The 17,772-nt window shown below is 38.0% G+C and overlaps 1 protein-coding gene across 1 annotated transcript in view; it reads left to right on the top strand. All coding sequences in view use genetic code 11, as the record gives it.

Annotated features, from left to right (window-relative positions):
• Positions 1-17,772, top strand: part of EGR_07810 (EGF, latrophilin and seven transmembrane domain-containing protein) — a gene marked incomplete at both ends in the record, with an annotated part of 54,002 nt that overhangs the window by 15,489 nt on the left and 20,741 nt on the right. The window contains 9 exons of the mRNA XM_024497059.1: positions 46-244; positions 2,655-2,710; positions 2,792-2,925; positions 4,691-4,964; positions 8,674-8,749; positions 10,850-11,049; positions 11,902-12,000; positions 12,292-12,344; positions 16,836-16,968. Of these exons, the coding sequence (XP_024348547.1) occupies positions 46-244; positions 2,655-2,710; positions 2,792-2,925; positions 4,691-4,964; positions 8,674-8,749; positions 10,850-11,049; positions 11,902-12,000; positions 12,292-12,344; positions 16,836-16,968 (1,224 nt within the window). The remainder of the gene's footprint in view (positions 1-45; positions 245-2,654; positions 2,711-2,791; positions 2,926-4,690; positions 4,965-8,673; positions 8,750-10,849; positions 11,050-11,901; positions 12,001-12,291; positions 12,345-16,835; positions 16,969-17,772) is intronic.

The raw sequence follows: 17,772 nt of genomic DNA, 5'->3' as shown, positions 1-17,772 counted from the left end.
TACCGGGGTAGGTATGACCCACTTTTCCTCCCATTTGGCGTATAGCACTACTATCCACCCTCAAGTGTGGAATTGGACGGTATTGGAACCTGCGAACTGACCGCTAACGAGGGGCATCACTTCTGTCCTCTTGGAGCTATGGATTGCATTGAATCACCCTACGGTCCTAAATGTCGCAGTGAACTCCAAGTCTCTCTTGTTGAGGCATCCTCTAAAATGGGATTCAACGGCGTTCCTAATTCAGGTAGTTGTTATCACTTCTGTTCAGTAAATTTTTAATGGAATACATCAATTGCATCAATAACTGCCGGACATTCAGATCTTGCAGCTCCGGTATAAAATAATTTGTCGGGATGGTCAAAACATCCCAAGATAGTTGGCTGTACTGGTAAATAAGGGAAAGTTTTTCCAAATCCCAAATGTTTGCAAATGATCTCCTTCCCCACTCGTACTGAGAGACTTGTCTCTTGCCTCAGCGCAGAAGTGATCCTTATAGTGGGGGTCTAGGAGCTACCACAACGGTCGCCTTCCTCACGTTTTCCCATTCAAATGCCATTCTAAAGAGCGCTACAACATTCCATCTACTGTGATCGAAACTTACCCTAACCGACCAGTTGACCACCTATCTGACTGCGCATCGTTCGCCTCGATGACACGAAAGTCTATCATGACCACACGATGCGGTGTCATGGACACGCTCAAAATAAAATGCTGTTAATTTCGTTAATTATGCGTCCAGTGGATTGGCCGAAGCAGGACATGTGCACTGTGATTAGTAAGTAGCGAACAGTGTGTAGTTGGACACGCTCGGCATGTGGAAGTGCATGTATTACTGACCTCCAAGATGGTGCGACATTCCTTATGGTAGTGCAAATTTCAAAACGTCCCGCTTTGAGTTGAACGCCAAAATAACGGATGAATTTGGAAGTATATCTGTTGCATTCAAAGTGCCCCGACTTTAGGACCACGACTTTACGTTAAATCTTGAAATTTTACATAAAACAAGTTCTTGTTTGCAAAATGACAAAACAGGTTGTTTTTAAGTCAATGATAAGAAATTCTAATCTTTCGCTCCGTGCTTCCTGCAAAAGAATCTGTACTGAATTTCGTAAAAAGAGCAGGCTTTATTACTTAGAATTTAATCTAATCAGGCTTTCTTTTGTTGAAATATTCTGCTTTATTTCTAAGTTTCGAAAAACCATTCTATAGGAGTCTTTCTCTGATCAATTTTACAGCATTTGAACCGACTTTATCTCTCAGATTTTAACGTTTCGAAGCTGCAAATAATATCGCCGTTCTTACTAGCCAAAAAACCTAACGTTTAAAGCATGTAATGGATGGGATCCTTGGGAGAAAAAACAAACAGGTTTATTGTCAGCTTAGGGCATATTTATTATCTGCATTGCCAGCGTTCCCTTTTCCGTTTCAACCTAGCCGGCTGGAGCTTCCGAATTAACTGGGTCAAAATGACCCACCCGCTGCAGGTATTCATCACGTGTGTTTATGGAGGAGAAAAAAAGTACTTTTTTGCGTATCTAGCTCACGAGTTGTGACAATAAAGATGCAAATATAGAATGACTCAATCATTTGTAATTAAAAAGTCTCATTCCAGCGTTCTTAGGGCTTCCGTGAGTCCCACCTCCAAAATGGTTGTTCACTACATCGAAAAGTCACCTTCCAAACAGTTTCAACATTCCCGGGGTGGTTGATAAGCAATCCAGTTATCTATTAATGCCTCAGAACTGTCAGCCGTGTGAACAAATTTATTCCAATAGGGACTTAGGTTGTTTAAAAATAACTGATGAAGGAATTAAAAGATTTTAATGATTTTTTCCTATAAAATTCAAGCACATCATTTTGCCAGATTTTGACTAGGTAAAAAAGTTCTTAATAAGTATAAAATAATCCAACCCAAATTTTGTCACTTTTTGAATTTAGTGCAAATCATGTAAGTCCAAACAAGTAAAGTATTTCATTTTCAATTTGATAAAGTCTCCATTTTATCAATAATTGAAATCAAACCCTATTAATTTGGTCGGCTAGTGATCCATAAGGAATATGGGCGAGTCGTTGCAGTGCCTTTCCTTTCTCCTTTACTTCTTTTGAGAGGCATAATTCAAAACTTGCACCCCAAAGGTCATCCCAGTTAGGGGAATTTTACCAGAGAAAGCATAACTATTTTTTGTGGTTATCAATTTTCCAAATAAATGAAAAAAATTGCGAATAATTAATCATCGTATGTGTTATGAAATCCGAGAAAGCAGCAGAGCGCATTTATTTCTGTATGTCCTTCAATATTTTATAAATTTAGAAAACAAAAATGTCGGAAATTTGTAAATTCCATATTCGAGCAGAGATTGGAAAGAATATGAAAAAATGGTCAAATTCTGTAATCCTTTTCTGCATGTGTCAAATTTAAAATTAATTACAAATAACTTTTTAAGTCGTAGAAGATATTTTTCAACTAATTTTCAAGACAATCAAGTTTTGTTGTGCCAAAGATCCTATTCTTCTTGGTTTTGTGGACGAGGAGATAATTTTTTGATCTTTCATTGAGTTCATCTATCACACTTTATATTTGCATAAATTTTCCGGTTTTTTAAGCAATCGCTGACAGTAAGGATTATTTTTTGATTGTTTGGATTTATTTAAAGGTTCTCAGTATTCCAAAGGACCTCCAGTGGACTTGAATCTGCTCCTTCGAAAGGTGGTACGTTGAGGCTTACCATTGGATAGTATGAACCCCTCCTCCTTGTTTAAATTGGAATTTATTCGCTTTAAAATTCTTTAGTCGACAGACAAAAATTTGACCTATTTGGTGCAAAAATCGGGTCCGCTGCTTTGGCAAAATTCTGAAAGATGGATCGGAACTTTGGGCAATGTCACAAAGGAGAATTTTCAGCGGACATCTTCTACCTTGTTTGAGTAAGACGTTTGATTGAAAAATTTTAAAAGAAAATAAAAAGGTTGAACAGTGAGAATTGCAATCAACTAAAAAGCTCCCTTTGTTATGTTATATTGCAGTCTATGTTATACTTACCCATCTCAATCCCCTACCTTTTTCCACAATCTTCCGGACACAACTAAATTTAAAAATCGATCCTAAGATTTTATTGTCTTAATCTAGAGGCATTTGTTGGACAATTCACAAATAATGCAAAGGGGAGAGGGGTCACAAGACACACAAAGGAGATTCGAGAATACGATTGGTTTGAAATGCATTTAAGCTTATACCAAATCGCTACTCAGCTATCCGCATACTTAGGTCACTACGAAGTACTTAATGCTCAAAAACCACCCATGATCCAGAAATGGTAGTCCTTAAGTAACGGTAAAGGAAAGAGGGCAATTGACCCAATCTTGCTGATCCATCTTGTCAATTGCATTGAATTCACGATTTTGTTCTAATTGTGAACTGACTTGGAAGAAAGGGGTTTGCCAGTTTCCTACTACTCAAAGCCGAATAGGTTCATTTCATTGTACCACTTGTTTCCATTTTAATGCCAACCTGCTGTTCAGCTACTGCGAGATGTAGACGGAGTACCATATGTAGTTCCATAACTGACATTCTCAAATCTGTCAAAAAAACACTTCTACTGTTAATTTCCTTCTTATAGAATACGTGAGTGGAGTGATTGGTGAAGGTGAAGGTGGCTACAATGATCCTTATGTTTTGGATATTCGTAAAGTTAACCACTCACAACAAATTCTTTAATCAGTGATGTCGGGATTCGGTGATTAGTCGATGAGATCAGGATAGGGCCTCTAGTCTTTCCTGAATCCGCAAAGTGACCAACAAGTATGGAGGAATGGTTTATTTTCATTGCACGAAAGGACTGAAAGGTTATTGATTAAGCCAAAGGAGAGAGAATTCAAGATTCTGTGGATGGATTGCTCACGTATTTAAAAGTTAATTAAAACTAATACCAAATCAACACAAAGTCCACAGGTTTTGGAATGAAACAGACAGGTAAACAAATCTGTGTGTAAAAATAATCAAGTTAAGAGTTTGTGAAATGGCAATTAATGGCAGATTTTAACCGATAATCAAATTTTAGAATATTTTTAAATGTAAATCATAAGTTTGTGTCACAACAAATGATGCTTGGTTTCGATTGGCTAGTAATTTGGGGGAAAATAACGTGTGACTTTTTTGATTGGCTGCTCATATTTTGATTAAAATTTTAAAATGTTTACTATCATTTCTGCCTGACAGATATGTAAAATTTAAAAAATGCGGTAGTCCATTTGATTTTTTTCCTCTGAAGACATGAGCTTTATTTTTCCTTTTATCTTAGATCGCCTAACTTTTCCCATTTTTCCATAGTCAAAGAGACTTAAGTTCTGGATAAAAATTTCTTAGAAATAATTCCTTAAAAAAAAACTTGAAATAGAAATTCAAAGCCTTTTAATCGCGACACTTTACATTGTTCTTGTTGGAAAAAAGCAATGTACCGCTTTTGTACCACAAAAATACACTAAATGTTTTAACCTCTTTTGGTTTCGCGAAAGAATAAAATTGTATTCATTTTGAATACTTTTTGTCCATATGCTATCGTAAATGTCAACTTGAAGTGTTGGCAATTTGTGCTGGAATCTCAAGCACCCATCTCCCTGTTCGTGCGATTCAAGCAAACACTATGAACCAAAATTCTTACAGCAGAAATTATGAAATTGCTATTTTTTTCAGAGAAAGGGACGAAGTCAGTTCGGAAAACCTTCTGCAATCTATTGAAGCCCTCTTGAATATGCAAACACAACGACAGGCGGCTGCAGAGTCATCCTATCCGAAAAGTGGACAATCATTTACCGAGGAATCACCAGTCACAGCTTCTGCGGTTGTCCAATCAGCTTCGGCTCTATTAAATGTCTTTTCAGCCCTTTCTGGTGATCAGGATTCTCCAGGTTTCGCCATCAACACTGCTGATGAATACACCATCCAGAGAAATGGCCTGGAACTTCGGGTAAGCAGATCATAAAATCAATCATCTGTACATAAAGATGAAATGCAATTGAGGTTTTGAACCGAATTTTTGTGTGAGGGGTGTTTGATTCAAAGCGTGACTTCTTAAAGTTGGTACTACTGCAAGAAATGACGTGCCACCATGGCGGGCAGTAGTACACGCAATTTTAAGTGCCGAGAGTGCTCAACTGCACACTAAACACAACCACTAACCGCTACCTACTAATCACTGGTGCACATGTTCTGCTTCGGCCATCCCACCAGACACTCTTAATCACCTGAACTGACAGCAGTCATTCTGAGCTTCTCCATGACACGCCGTGTTATGTAGTGATAAAAGAACCTTTGTGTTAACAAGAGTGACCGACACGTAGTCGACTAGTAAGCCAACCATTTAGCTAGTCGGATAGAGGAGACTTCGATCACAGTAGGTTGCGGTGATGGTTGCTGAGTGATGAAATTCTGTAGTAAGGCAGTAAGGCTTTTGAATGGGGGAAAGGTTTGAAGACAGCTGTCCGTCAGTGATGGTTTGAGTCATTGTGGTTCTTAGATCGTCGCCGTTCAGTAGCTCTTGAAAGCTTAAAGCATAATCCATGCTAAAAAATTTCAAAAGAGGTAAATTATCACTTTTCCTATGGGACTGGTGAACGTAATTGTTCCCGACAATTTGCGAACCCGAAATATCAGTGTAGGTTTTGGACTAGAACACCATTCTAAACGTGGGATGAGGAGGGGAAGGAAGGCCGGGATTACCTGAATCTCGTCAGACCATGTGACGAAACTCAGGCGTCTGAGAGAATACTTTGAAGGTCAGCTCTTTACTGTAGACATCGAAGCAGCGGCCCATCAGAGAATGATTTATTGGTACTAACAAATCATTCTGACAAAATTGCATTGAAGGTAGTGGTGAAGAGCCATTGAAATAAATTCATAAATTCAGAGAATGATATGAAAAGGCTAATATGATCTCCATCCCATGAAATGTGTCTTTTTCTTTTGAATAAACCGAGAAGTGCCTGAACTGCGTGAAAGCATCTCATATATTTTTCCCTTAATCGTTTTCTCGCCTCTGCGGTCCACTCTAATTGCCTTCATATTTCATTTTCCATTTATGAATGAACACCGGTGAAAAAAGAACTTAGAAAAATCTTTGCCCAGTCTTGCTGATGCAATAAATCATTGTGTTCATCCCAAAACAGGATATTAATTTGTTCGCTTTGCGTCGTTTTAGCGAGCCTCTTCGGCTGTAAGAAGAGTAAGCAAAATAGACGTTGATTATACCTCACCACCATCGCCTTTCATTTTGCCTCTTAAAAGAAATGTTTAGATTTTTTGTGTTTTTAGTCAAAATATGACCCACTTTTTGGCTTGTTTCTTGTCTTTTTTGGGTAAATTTATGTGGATATATTACATTGGGTCTAAGTGAGTCAGCGTCAAGTATAGGCATGGCTGCAGTACAAAGCAAATAGGACAACATGTAACATTCCCTTACGAAAGTGTTGTAACTAGTTACGAGTTTTATGACAGTTTTCATATGGACCTATTACTATACGAAAGGAGTTGTTACTCTTCCTATGGCTGCATGAACCAGTGTATATAGTTCCTCTTGACTGACCAAATACAATCATGCCTCGATGGTACTGCTGTCAATTTAGATGCAGGACGTTTGAGAAGGACAAGTACACTCGTTTATTTTTTTAAAGATGAAACTATTTCCAGCTTCTGATCTACCTTATCAGCAATCCTACTCCCAGCTCAGATCTGCCTTTCGAGTAGTGCATAACTCGGTTTGATGATAAGATCGCATCCCAGGGTACAATTTGACAAGGTGATCATCCTGCATGAATTTCAAAAAAAGAAAAAAGTGACGCAGAACAGCTTAGATAGTGATTTGTTTTAACCATTTTTTTCATTCCTTTTCAGATTAACAAAGCTTATAATCAATTTTATTGTCTTGGTTGGTTTGTTGTCAATCGCAGGTATCTGAGAACTGGCAAAGAGCATATGCTACATGCATGTTACGTTATTCGAGAGGGTTTGTAACTTGCGTAATCACAAAAGGCAAATTCTATGAATGAAAGTCTCTCCACACACCTGTTTGATCACTGTACCATTTAGGCTAGAGGTTGAACCCTTTATCTGTCAATTAAATTAAAAAGAAATGTAGCTTATTAAAGTAACTTTGGTTCTACTAGCTTGCTCTGGGATAGGCAAGTTCCCTAAAGATACGAATCAGTTAGGATGTTATATGACAAATTTTCAAGCCTCCCATGAGAACTTAACCTCAAAAATGTGAATAATTTATGTTTCAAAGTAAGAGAGGTGGTTGGGCAAAAAAGGTGTCAAAATTACTTGATACGGCATGTTTTGCAAAGACAAGAGGAAAAAGAATATTCAAGCAACTTAGGTTTAACTATTCATTTTGTCATCTTTGAACTTGAGAGCAAATTAATATGCATGACTTTTGGAAGGTGTCAGTACTTTAAACCAAAACAACTTTGAATGAACCTAGCTACCACTGTCAGGATTTAAGTCGCTACTTTGTTTGGTTAAAGGAAGTTGAGATGCCACGATAAAGTAGAAGTAGTCCCTTGATTTGGCGGATTGGAGGTGATGGACGAACTTAAGGGTCAAAAACATGAAAATGAACTCTTAATTGGGGATGGTTTTTTGTTCTTCTTTTTTTATGAAACGATTCTTTGAGACACAAAATTTTCTAAAGGAAGAGGTAGCTAAGATTGAAGAAACAAACCATTATTGCAAAACCTTTCCCCTCCTGAATGGATGGCTGTAGCTTCTGCTCCGTGGTTATTATCTTTTCTCAGCTCACCCTCGTCCTCTTCCTTCCTCCCTGCCTCACCACAACTTAGTCTCACCTCAGGTCTGTCTCCCAAGTGGCACGTTGCTGGCAAGATTGTTAAAATTGTCTGCTGAAAGGGAACTTATCACTCAAACTGTTGACACATACCTGCTTTGACAAGCACCTTATTCATTCATCAACTTTTCATGCAATGCGACACATTCGATGCTAGTGTCACATTTATGACACGTGTTCTTTGCCCATTTGTGATGTCTATTCGCTCTAAATTGTGTGTCTCAAACAGATTACTGAAAATTAGAAACAGCAGAACAGATGAAAAATGTTTTAGAGTATCGTCTTTTCAGTTTTATGATGTATTTGAACAATAAACTGTCTGAGCTGTGGTGGGGAACGTCTGTGGGCTTCGTAGCAAACGCATTAAGGTATTTTATAATAATAATAAAAAATTTCACTTATTTGACTGAAACAACATTAATGACGCGAAATCTTAGCGATAACATGAAGGTGTAGAATAGTGTATTTTAATTCCTAGACTTTATATAGTCCAAGATAGGTTATATTTTCATCCAATCACTTTTTGTCAAAAATTAAAAAATCACTATCTTACTTTCAACTTTCCATTTTCAAAGCTTCTTCAAGTTAGAATTTGTCAATTTGTGGCAAAGAAAACATGGATTCGTTTTGTTATCGGCTACCTTTAACGCACAAAAACCACCACATTTTCTAATAATTGAGGTGGAGCTCATGTGTCCCTTCTGACAGACATTGACGGCTAATCGATAAAGAAACGCATTTATATAAAATATCCTTTTATTTGACTCTCATAATATCAAAAAAAGGGAGTTCTGACAAGTGAGTAAATGCTCTTCCCATTTTGTCGCCATTTCAGAGAATTCGGCTTAACAAGAACCAGAGCGACACTCAAAATGAATCCATTGTGATGCATTCTTTGGCCACTTCCTCTGGTGAGTATGGATTTCATTTTTTGACACTTGAGAAACTATCCTCTCACCTTGAGTTGCGCTCTCTTGCATGCATAAAGGAGGCAGAGGTTGTCACGCGCTTTCCAAAAGGCACCTTTATGACCACCCAATAATGCCTTAAAGGGAAAAGGCGAAATGAATTTGTCTACCTTTGAGTGTCCATTTTACCTGCTCGAGACACCACTTTCCTGGCACTTTGATTGACTAATTTACATCACTTTGAATTAGGCACTTTAGAAAGTGAAATTAGATTGGATTTTAGTAGTAATGTTTAAGTACATGTCTTGCTTTTTTGTTGTTGCTGTTGTGTCCCTAAATCATGTAAGCGACTAGTTTTGCCAGATTAAGATCGTTGTAAAGAAAAAGCCCAACCATTTATAAAAAATGTCAACACACTTTCCTTTCCTAGGGTCACTTTATCTTTGATAATCACCGGTTTGTCATTGTACGTGTAGCTACTTACCTGACCTAGACTATTTGATGAACTCGGGATTGGCAAGACTGGAAATATTGACAGGTCTGACACGCATTTTTATATTTCTCGAAACTTCTTCAGTCAACGTTTTTTGCATGTTTTGTGAAGCAATTTCAGGGATATGTAGAATCATTTTAAAATTTTCAAACTACTCCTAGATGATTCTTTGAGTGACGGGATAAACTGGTGCTTTCTACACGAAAGCTATACACAACGCTTGAAATGCTCAGCGTGGGGCTGAAAGTTGTTTATACTTCTTTGGTGCAATTTATGCATAAACTGCGCAGCGGCCTTCATTCCAATATGACATCTCCTGTAACACTGCGCAAGAGCAATTAGGTTGCCAGACAGAAGTAGTCATGCGGGAAGTTAAGCTTCTTTCCCTCTCTTCATCATTTTCGTCACAAATGCAAAAGCAAAGATACTTTTTTTCTGAACACATTCCGTTCTTTCTATTGGAAAGTACTGACAACTAAGATGTAAAACCCAGTCAGACAGTTGTTTATTCTCAAACTCTTAAATTACTTTCCCTTTCCCGCAGCTTCATAATTATCACGTTTTTCTGGGACGCAAAAACGAAAGGAAAGGTAATTACTTGATCTGAATGGAACAAATGCAAAGATAATTACACAATCACAGGAACAAAGAAGCGGTATAACTGCTGATTAGTATTCAGACCCTAGTTACGCGCACTCGGTGCCAATGACAAGCAATCGATGTATTCTCGTATCCATTGATGCCTCTGGGACCCTTTTTAAGAATCGATAATTTCACCTAGTCTCATTTTTACCTCTGAAGTAAACCCTAGGAGACTGCTAGATGGTCAAGCGTAAACAGAAAAGACGCCAGAATATGATGGGTGTAAGCTGGGAGACACGCAATCGCCTTGAGTTCGAGGGTTAACCGGATAGCTAATTTTGTCATTAAACTTGGCATCAATATTTTATGCCGACTAATTGAAATGAGTGAGTGCCTCATTTGATGGGTTGGGGTGCACTTTTGTGTTCCTCAATTCACTCGTCAGTGTTACATGTAATGCGGGGTTTTAAGGAAGCAAAACTGGAAGCAGCAGCAGAAGGAGGAAAAAGATGATGACAACAATGAAGCACTCTTGGTAGTGCCCTTTTAAATTAAATATCGTCGGTTAACTTTTTACCACACTTGCGTGGATTTTCATTAAGTCTTAATTTCCATTATTTTTCACACTGGGAAACGAAACGGAACGGAGAAGAAGGAGGTAATCATTTGGACAAATGAACGATGATTCTGGTTATAGCTAACATCTCAGCACGCATGAAAATAACCGAGGTTTCAGGATTTCAAGGGGTTGCAATCAAGGTTCTTTTGTATTTCTAGTTCATTAAAAGAAAAACCAGAAAGAAAACGTTAAAGCGGTTATGATAAGTAAAATCAAATTGTAAGTAGTACCGTCATTGAAACGCAAATGACTGCTTCGTTGATTTAAGTGAGGCAGAAAACCAGAGCTTTTTTTCCTAAGCTCTGTTTACTTCACGGAAGCAAATGCTAAACCAGGATTTCCGATAAATGCAACAAAAGGTTGGCGATAAAAATCCCAAACAAAAACTTTTCTTCCTCCACCTTGTGAGTAGATTCATCAACTGCGCTGATGATCACAATACCAATGAGGAAATTGGAGCCCTTCTTGAAGAAGTCCAATGATTCCGAATTTACCAAGGTGAACACCTCTTTGGGTGATGTGAGTTTCACCAATCTCGACTCTGACGTCTACATCATCCACACCTCGGATTTGATAAGCCTCTTTCAACTAAAGATGGCTTATAAGAAGGTGAGATGTTTCTGGCTGGAATGGACTTTGAAACTTCCTTATTTTTTTAATTTAGGAGAGGGTGTTTGGAAAGCCTTCTTTGAATCAATGAATGCATTAGTTTTGTAAGTATCTTTGCGACAAAAAAACATGAAATTTTTTAACATCTCGATAAGGATAGTTGCCTTGTCAGACGGAGGTAGTTGCATAACACTTTCGGGCATTGCCAATTATGTCTACTTCTCTGGGTTTTCGATGGTCTTGCAGACAGTGAAAGGGTGTGTGCGTCATTTTAAATGTAAACGGTGTACAGTTTTACTAAGGAAAAATAACTTGTAGCTTTTCTTTTGTAAAATTTAAAAACCCGAGATCTTATTAGCCGAAAATGATTGCAAAGTATGGAGAATACTTTTTAGAAACAAAGCAGGTGCCTGTAATGGACCCTTGAAATTGCTTTCATTTTTTTCAACAGACCTATCAGTTAAACGTCAACGTCAGATAAAAGTTAAAGTGATGGTGGTAAGTTAAATTCGACAAAAGTGTGCATACAGTTGAATTAGTGTCACGTAAGCGTCGAATACTTTACAAAAGAAGATTTGCAGAGTCATCCATTTATCCACCCAATCGACTCATCTTCCCACTCATCACTCCATTTATTCTCTATCTATACATTCTTTTCTAATAATAAAACAGTACTTTCATCTGTCTTATATTCATCCACCTCGCATACATTCTTCCATCCCGTATTCCTTTCTTTCCTATCCATCTATCCCGTAGCCATCCATTCACCCATTCATCCATCATCCATCCATTTATCCATTTTTTTAAATGGCGAAGTACTCTAGCCTTTACGTCCTTTTATTTCTCATAAAGTCTGCTAATTTTCTACGAAATATTGGAACTGATAAGAATTCCGACGTTCCCACCGCCTCGATAACCAGACATCACAAGTGTGAGAATGAGGAGAAGCTTGTGAGAGAAATGAAAGTCATCATGAGAAGAAATCTAAAAGTAAAATAAAATCATGCGCCTACAAACATTTACACCTATCTCTTCGTCTTTCTACCCATATACTAGCCAGCCAGATGATTGGCTCTCTTCTTCAACTCTAGCGCCTTTTATGAAATGCTTACGTGTGAATATATGCATATTTTTTAATCTATAATGCATGAGCTATAAAAAGAAGGAGGATGTGGATGGGAATGGGGATAGGTGATGTCCATTTTCGCCTCAATTTTAAGCCCTGTCTCTGTATTTTTATAGGAACGGAAGGAGGATGTCACCTGTCGCATTTGGGACATGCTCAACGCGCAAGGGTGAGTCCACGCAACACTACTTAAATACTGTAATCAAGCCACTTCGATATGATTTCACCTGGTCGGCTAATTGGCTAATTATTTTTTTAGCAACCAACTACATCACGTAATTTTTTTCCATCCAAGCGTAAGTAACCAATAAAGCCACTAATCTTAATAGGGCTTTTCAAAAGACCATAATCGCGTCACATGTCGCTCAAAATTGCGGTCATTAAGGAGTACAGCACTTTAAATCCCTCAATCCAATGAGGTTTGAATGCGCAAATCTTGAAATAACATGGACGCAAAAATTATAAGCTTAGCTCTTTCAGCTCTTTCTTCATGCCGATCACGCCACCAGTCCTTGAAATATTTTCACCGCTTGTGTCACTTACTATTTCAACGATGCCTGAAACATAATGGTCCAAAAGTTTATGATCACGAAATTACTGGCTACAGCAAGCACTGCTTCTTCGGTATTGTGAATACGCGTGTGGGTCATCCGTTCTTCAATGTCTCAGGTGAAATAGATCCGGTTTGTCAGTATTATCAAATATAATTGCAGAAGTTGTCATTCATTTACACCTATCTGAGAAGGAGCAGGGCATTATTAAAGCATTGCTAGGTCTTGACAACCGTCTCCAATATGTGCATGTAAACTGCCAAATCGCTCCCAAAATATCTTTATTAGCCTGACTCACTTGGAGCTATTCTTAAGATGGACCAGGAATTCTAGCTTCACCCACTAAGCAATCCACAAACATTGTGTCGTTGCGACTGATAGATGAATTTTAGCTTTGGTTTTAAAACCCAAAAAGGTCGCAAAACTTAATTGAAACGCTGAATTTATACAAAAAACAAATGCAGTCTTATTTAGCTCAAAGTTTCTAGCTTTTTCTACCGACCCATCTTAACTCAGCCAATAAAAAATTCTTTGGAAGGTTCTAAAGTTACTAACAACATCATGGTCTGTTGCATCTCCCTCCCTAAGTGTCACTTATTTGACAGCTTGACCGTGACTCATGACAAACCCGTTTGTTCTCATAAACATTTTCTAACAGACATTTAGAATTTTTGCATAGAGGTAACGCTTTTAGAATGCATTATGGGACAAATGAAGCACTTCATAGGTCTAGGAGACCAATGCACTCTAAATGACAACTTTGATTGGCACTCCTGATAGTTTCATGGGGGATTAGGTCAAAGTTTATTCACAACTTGAAGTGTTTATTTTAACAAATAAACGCATACAATTTAAGTGAAAACCACGCACGGTGTTATAAAATTGATTAGATGGGCATAAATTTCTTCCGGGGGGTGGTGGGGGGTTGGGGCGAGGCAAATTTAAAGGTAGGGGTGACACTTTACAGATTAGGAATAATGAATGTCCTGGCATTCGAATTTTGTATTTAGTAAATCATTAACTAGTGCATTTTAATGTAAGGAAGTGATTGCCGTTTTTGCTTTCCACTTTTCTCCCTTTATGTGTTACTTTAGAGGAAAAAAAATACACCAACACGTAGCTATATCTGACTGGTTTGAAAGACGAGGTCCTTCCATCCTGCATAAAACCAAAAAAGAAACAACACGTTTCAGTCCTCTAATGAAATTTGTGGATTAATCCAACCCAGATTCTTTATTTGTATGAAGGTGGGGAAACGAAAACATTTGAGCAAACTTATATTTCCACTAGAATTGGGGAAGGATGGAAAAGGAGAAGTCGTAACTGTTCAGTCCTTCTGGTAGTTCGTTTACCCTTGCAGCTTAGAGTTGCGGGTTGTCACTCTGGAGCGAATATGGAAGAGAATAGAACCACATTTTGTTACTCGTTAGGTACTGCGGATAGAATGTGTATGCGTTTGTGCCGAAGGCAAAGTATTCCATTCACTATGGCGACACCAGATATGGAAGTCCATCCGGCTACAGCAAAGACGATGAGTAATGGGGGAAAAACCCAGAAACCGGGTTGTAACAAAAGGGGAACGGGGGGTCGAGGTGGCCGTGAGAAAGGTGAACATACTGAGGAATCTCTTTTCGAGCACCTAATTCTCTGCTTAGTTATTCACTGAATTATTGAAATAGGTCATTATTTCTTCTCATATTTATACAATTTTGTATTAAATGAGCGCCAAAATAATTCATTGTTACATCGAATCCCCAAAAAGGGTTATGCGTATCAGTGTGGCTTTTGCTTGCATCGTAAAAGTAAGGTGAATACACCCGCCCTGAGAAGAAGGTTCATCTTCTACACTTTGCTGGTTAAATTCGTGTAAAAGCGGAAGCCATTAAGCCATCTACCTAGTTTTCTCTACTTATCGACGTAGTTTACATCTAACTCTGCAGTTACTATTTCACACAGTTTGAAAGGCTTCTTTAAACCGCACCTGCTTTTCGGCTCGTCTTCTGCCTTATCTATACGCGATGTTTATGTCCCATTTTCGAGAATAAAGTTGTCTCAGTCAAACCAATGGATCGACACCTATTAATCAACCCCTTGTATTCAAAAATCACCTCAGCAGTTTGTTTATCCATTAACTTAGAAATTCCTTGAAACACCAACTTTTAGAAGCGGTTAAGATCAAAAGAGGAAGTGTGCCTCGACCAGGGCTATAAAATTACAAGCCGTAAAGGTAAAAGATCGAAGGAGAGATATCTCGCAATAGTTTTAAAATATCTGGCTTTAAGAATATTCCAAAACTCGTGGTCTAGATAAAAGTTCAGATTGATTGCTTCCTATCTAACCCCAGAAGTTGCGGCAAGACCTCATTAGCACACCACCCATCCTGCCGATTTGTAACTGGCAAGGCTACACGAGTAATTACACGTCTGTCAAGTTTGCATGCGTGTTTGTTTAAGTTTTTTTGTTGTCACTTCGTTTGTCACCTCTGGCTTGTCAACGACTTGGGTAGCGTTCAACTGCTCCTCCCCACCGCCATGCAGAAAACGATGATTGAGGGATGAAGAAGTTTGACTTTTAAGTATTGGCGTTATTTTATAAAAAGAGTGGAAATGGGATTCTATCGGTGTGGAGCTTTAAATGAGCTCTTCAGACTTCGAAATAACGGTAGAGATATCCCGACTGCATAAAAATTTGTAGTGAAAATTTAGTCCTAATATATTACATTTTCCGACTTTTATTTGCAAGCGAGTGTGGTGGTTGAAGAAGGTAGACTATGGAACCTCTAACCTTTTGAATCAGCTTATCTTCAATTTCATGCCGTTTTGACACTTGCTTTTGTTATTTAAAGCAGGCAGAGTCATAAATGCCAGAGCCGATGAGAAGAGTTTGAAACATCTCAGGAAAATAGGAACTTGATCACATGAATGAAAAGGCTAGTTAGAAAGTTTGAAAAGTTTAGATTAGGAAAGCATTTTTAGTTTTAAAAATGAGGCACCTTGCATGTGAGTGATCAAGGTAAAAGTGGATGCAGTGAGAGAAAGTGAACCTTTTCATGCCGTACCCTATCCGTACTTATCCATTCGTAAACTCAAAAGCATCAGTCTATCCATCCTGATTCCATTCATATTAATCGTATTCATCCATTTATCCATCAATCCCGTGTCCATCTAACCACCTGTCAATTATCGCAATCTATAATGAACTGAGTTTCATTTTAACGATTCAATTTGATTTTGTATTTGACCATTAACTTGTAATTTTATGCAGGATTTCGTCACAAAATCAATTTAACTTTTATTTCTCCCCTCAAGTTGGATGACCAAAAGCAGGCATTAACATTCTCTACCGAATGGAGGAATAATTTAGTTTCTTCAAAATCTTGTCTTCTTCTTAAGAATGATAAATGTTAAGGTGGAAGGCAGATTTCTAACAAAGAGGCAACTTCGAAACATTTGGTTCTTTAATTCAAAGGAATTTTCTCGAACAAATCAGCAGTTAAGACAGTTACCTTTCACTCGAAAACCCTCATTTTGATAAAAAAATTCAGATTATTCACTAATTGAGCCTATCAAGTAGAAAATTGCTTTTGGAATGTAATAATTATTTCCCAATAAAAAAACCATATTCTATTTGTTTATTTATTCACAGATCGTGGCCTCCGTCCCTAATAGGGGCATCAAATCATAAACGGTCATAAAATAAACGAAACATCTAATTATGAAGAGATTACTTAATGGGCCAATGACTTCTGTGGGGTCAATGGTCATGGGAGAAGCATAAACCTAAGGTCACGGCGCCATATCTCCTTGACCTGTTGAACCAAATTTCGTAAATGTAGGATATAGCAAATCTTAACCAATTCCACTTACTCCGAAAAAAAAACAGGAACGCTATCCTGTCTGCTAAAGCATTACAAAAATCTCACCTATGCTAAATGTTCAGAAATCGCCTTTTCTGGCGTACCCCGTTAGATAATGTAGAATTAGGATATTTTTTCTGTTTTTGGGTACAAAGGTTACTGTAATAAGAAGGATGGATATACACTGATATATATTTAAATGTGGACCCTTTGAAATCTGCCCTTAATTGTTCCATTTTTCGGTTATAAATAGGAACGCCTTCGAGTCCCAGACCTGCCAAACTTACTGGATCGATGGGAAGTACTACGAATGTCGATGTACCCCCTCGAGGTCGGGAACCTTTGCGGTTGGATTGGTTTACATAATGAGTAGTAAGGATCTAAAGGTTAGTGTCATTGCAAAATTATAAATGGCATAATTTTCCCTTATTTTCGGTCCTATCCCCTTAGTGGTGCCATATCGTCCTGACAGTGAAAGTGACAACAACATTTCTGCACATTTTGTAATAATTTGTAAAAGGGATGGAAGAATTTTAACTATTTACCCTAAAAAGCCTATTAAAGACCAAATCAAGTGGCAGAAAAATTTGTACGACTTTTGATATAGCCTGTTCAATTGACTTGCAAATATTTGGGGTCAGTATCTCGGTATTTTACTCTGTACAATTGCTTCAGAACTTTGAATTCTCTTTTTACAATATGATGTGTAAGCGTACTTGCTTTACGAAATTGAGCTCACTTTCAGAGTCATGGAAACTTCCTCAAAAAAATGTTTTTTTGTATTTGATTACAACACTGAAGATGAATCACTGGAAGAGGCATCACAATCAGAAAGATACTCCATTCTTGATCAAGGTTGGAGGATTGCCTTAATTGGAGATCGATGTGTCAAAAATGCGAGTCTTAAGGTGATTCTTTGAGATTTACACAAAATGGAAGGGTTGTGGAGAGTACCAAGCACCAGGGTTGCATCTACATGCCATAAAATGGCAGATGATGGACAACGAACCTGGGACTCCATGAATTTGTTCTTCACTTCATCTCATCAAGTGGGTGGTGCATCTTTGATCGTTTGCAAGTTGACTGACTGACTGAGCTGTGCTGACAAGTTTCCTTCGAGCTCCAATATTTTCTAAGAAAAAAACGAACATTACCATTGGTTTTTGCTCCACGATCCACCTATTCCCGCT

Source organism: Echinococcus granulosus (genome assembly GCF_000524195.1).
Source record: "Echinococcus granulosus chromosome Unknown EG_S00087, whole genome shotgun sequence".
Lineage (NCBI taxonomy): Eukaryota > Metazoa > Platyhelminthes > Cestoda > Cyclophyllidea > Taeniidae > Echinococcus > Echinococcus granulosus.
This window is presented reverse-complemented; position numbering and strand designations above follow the sequence as displayed.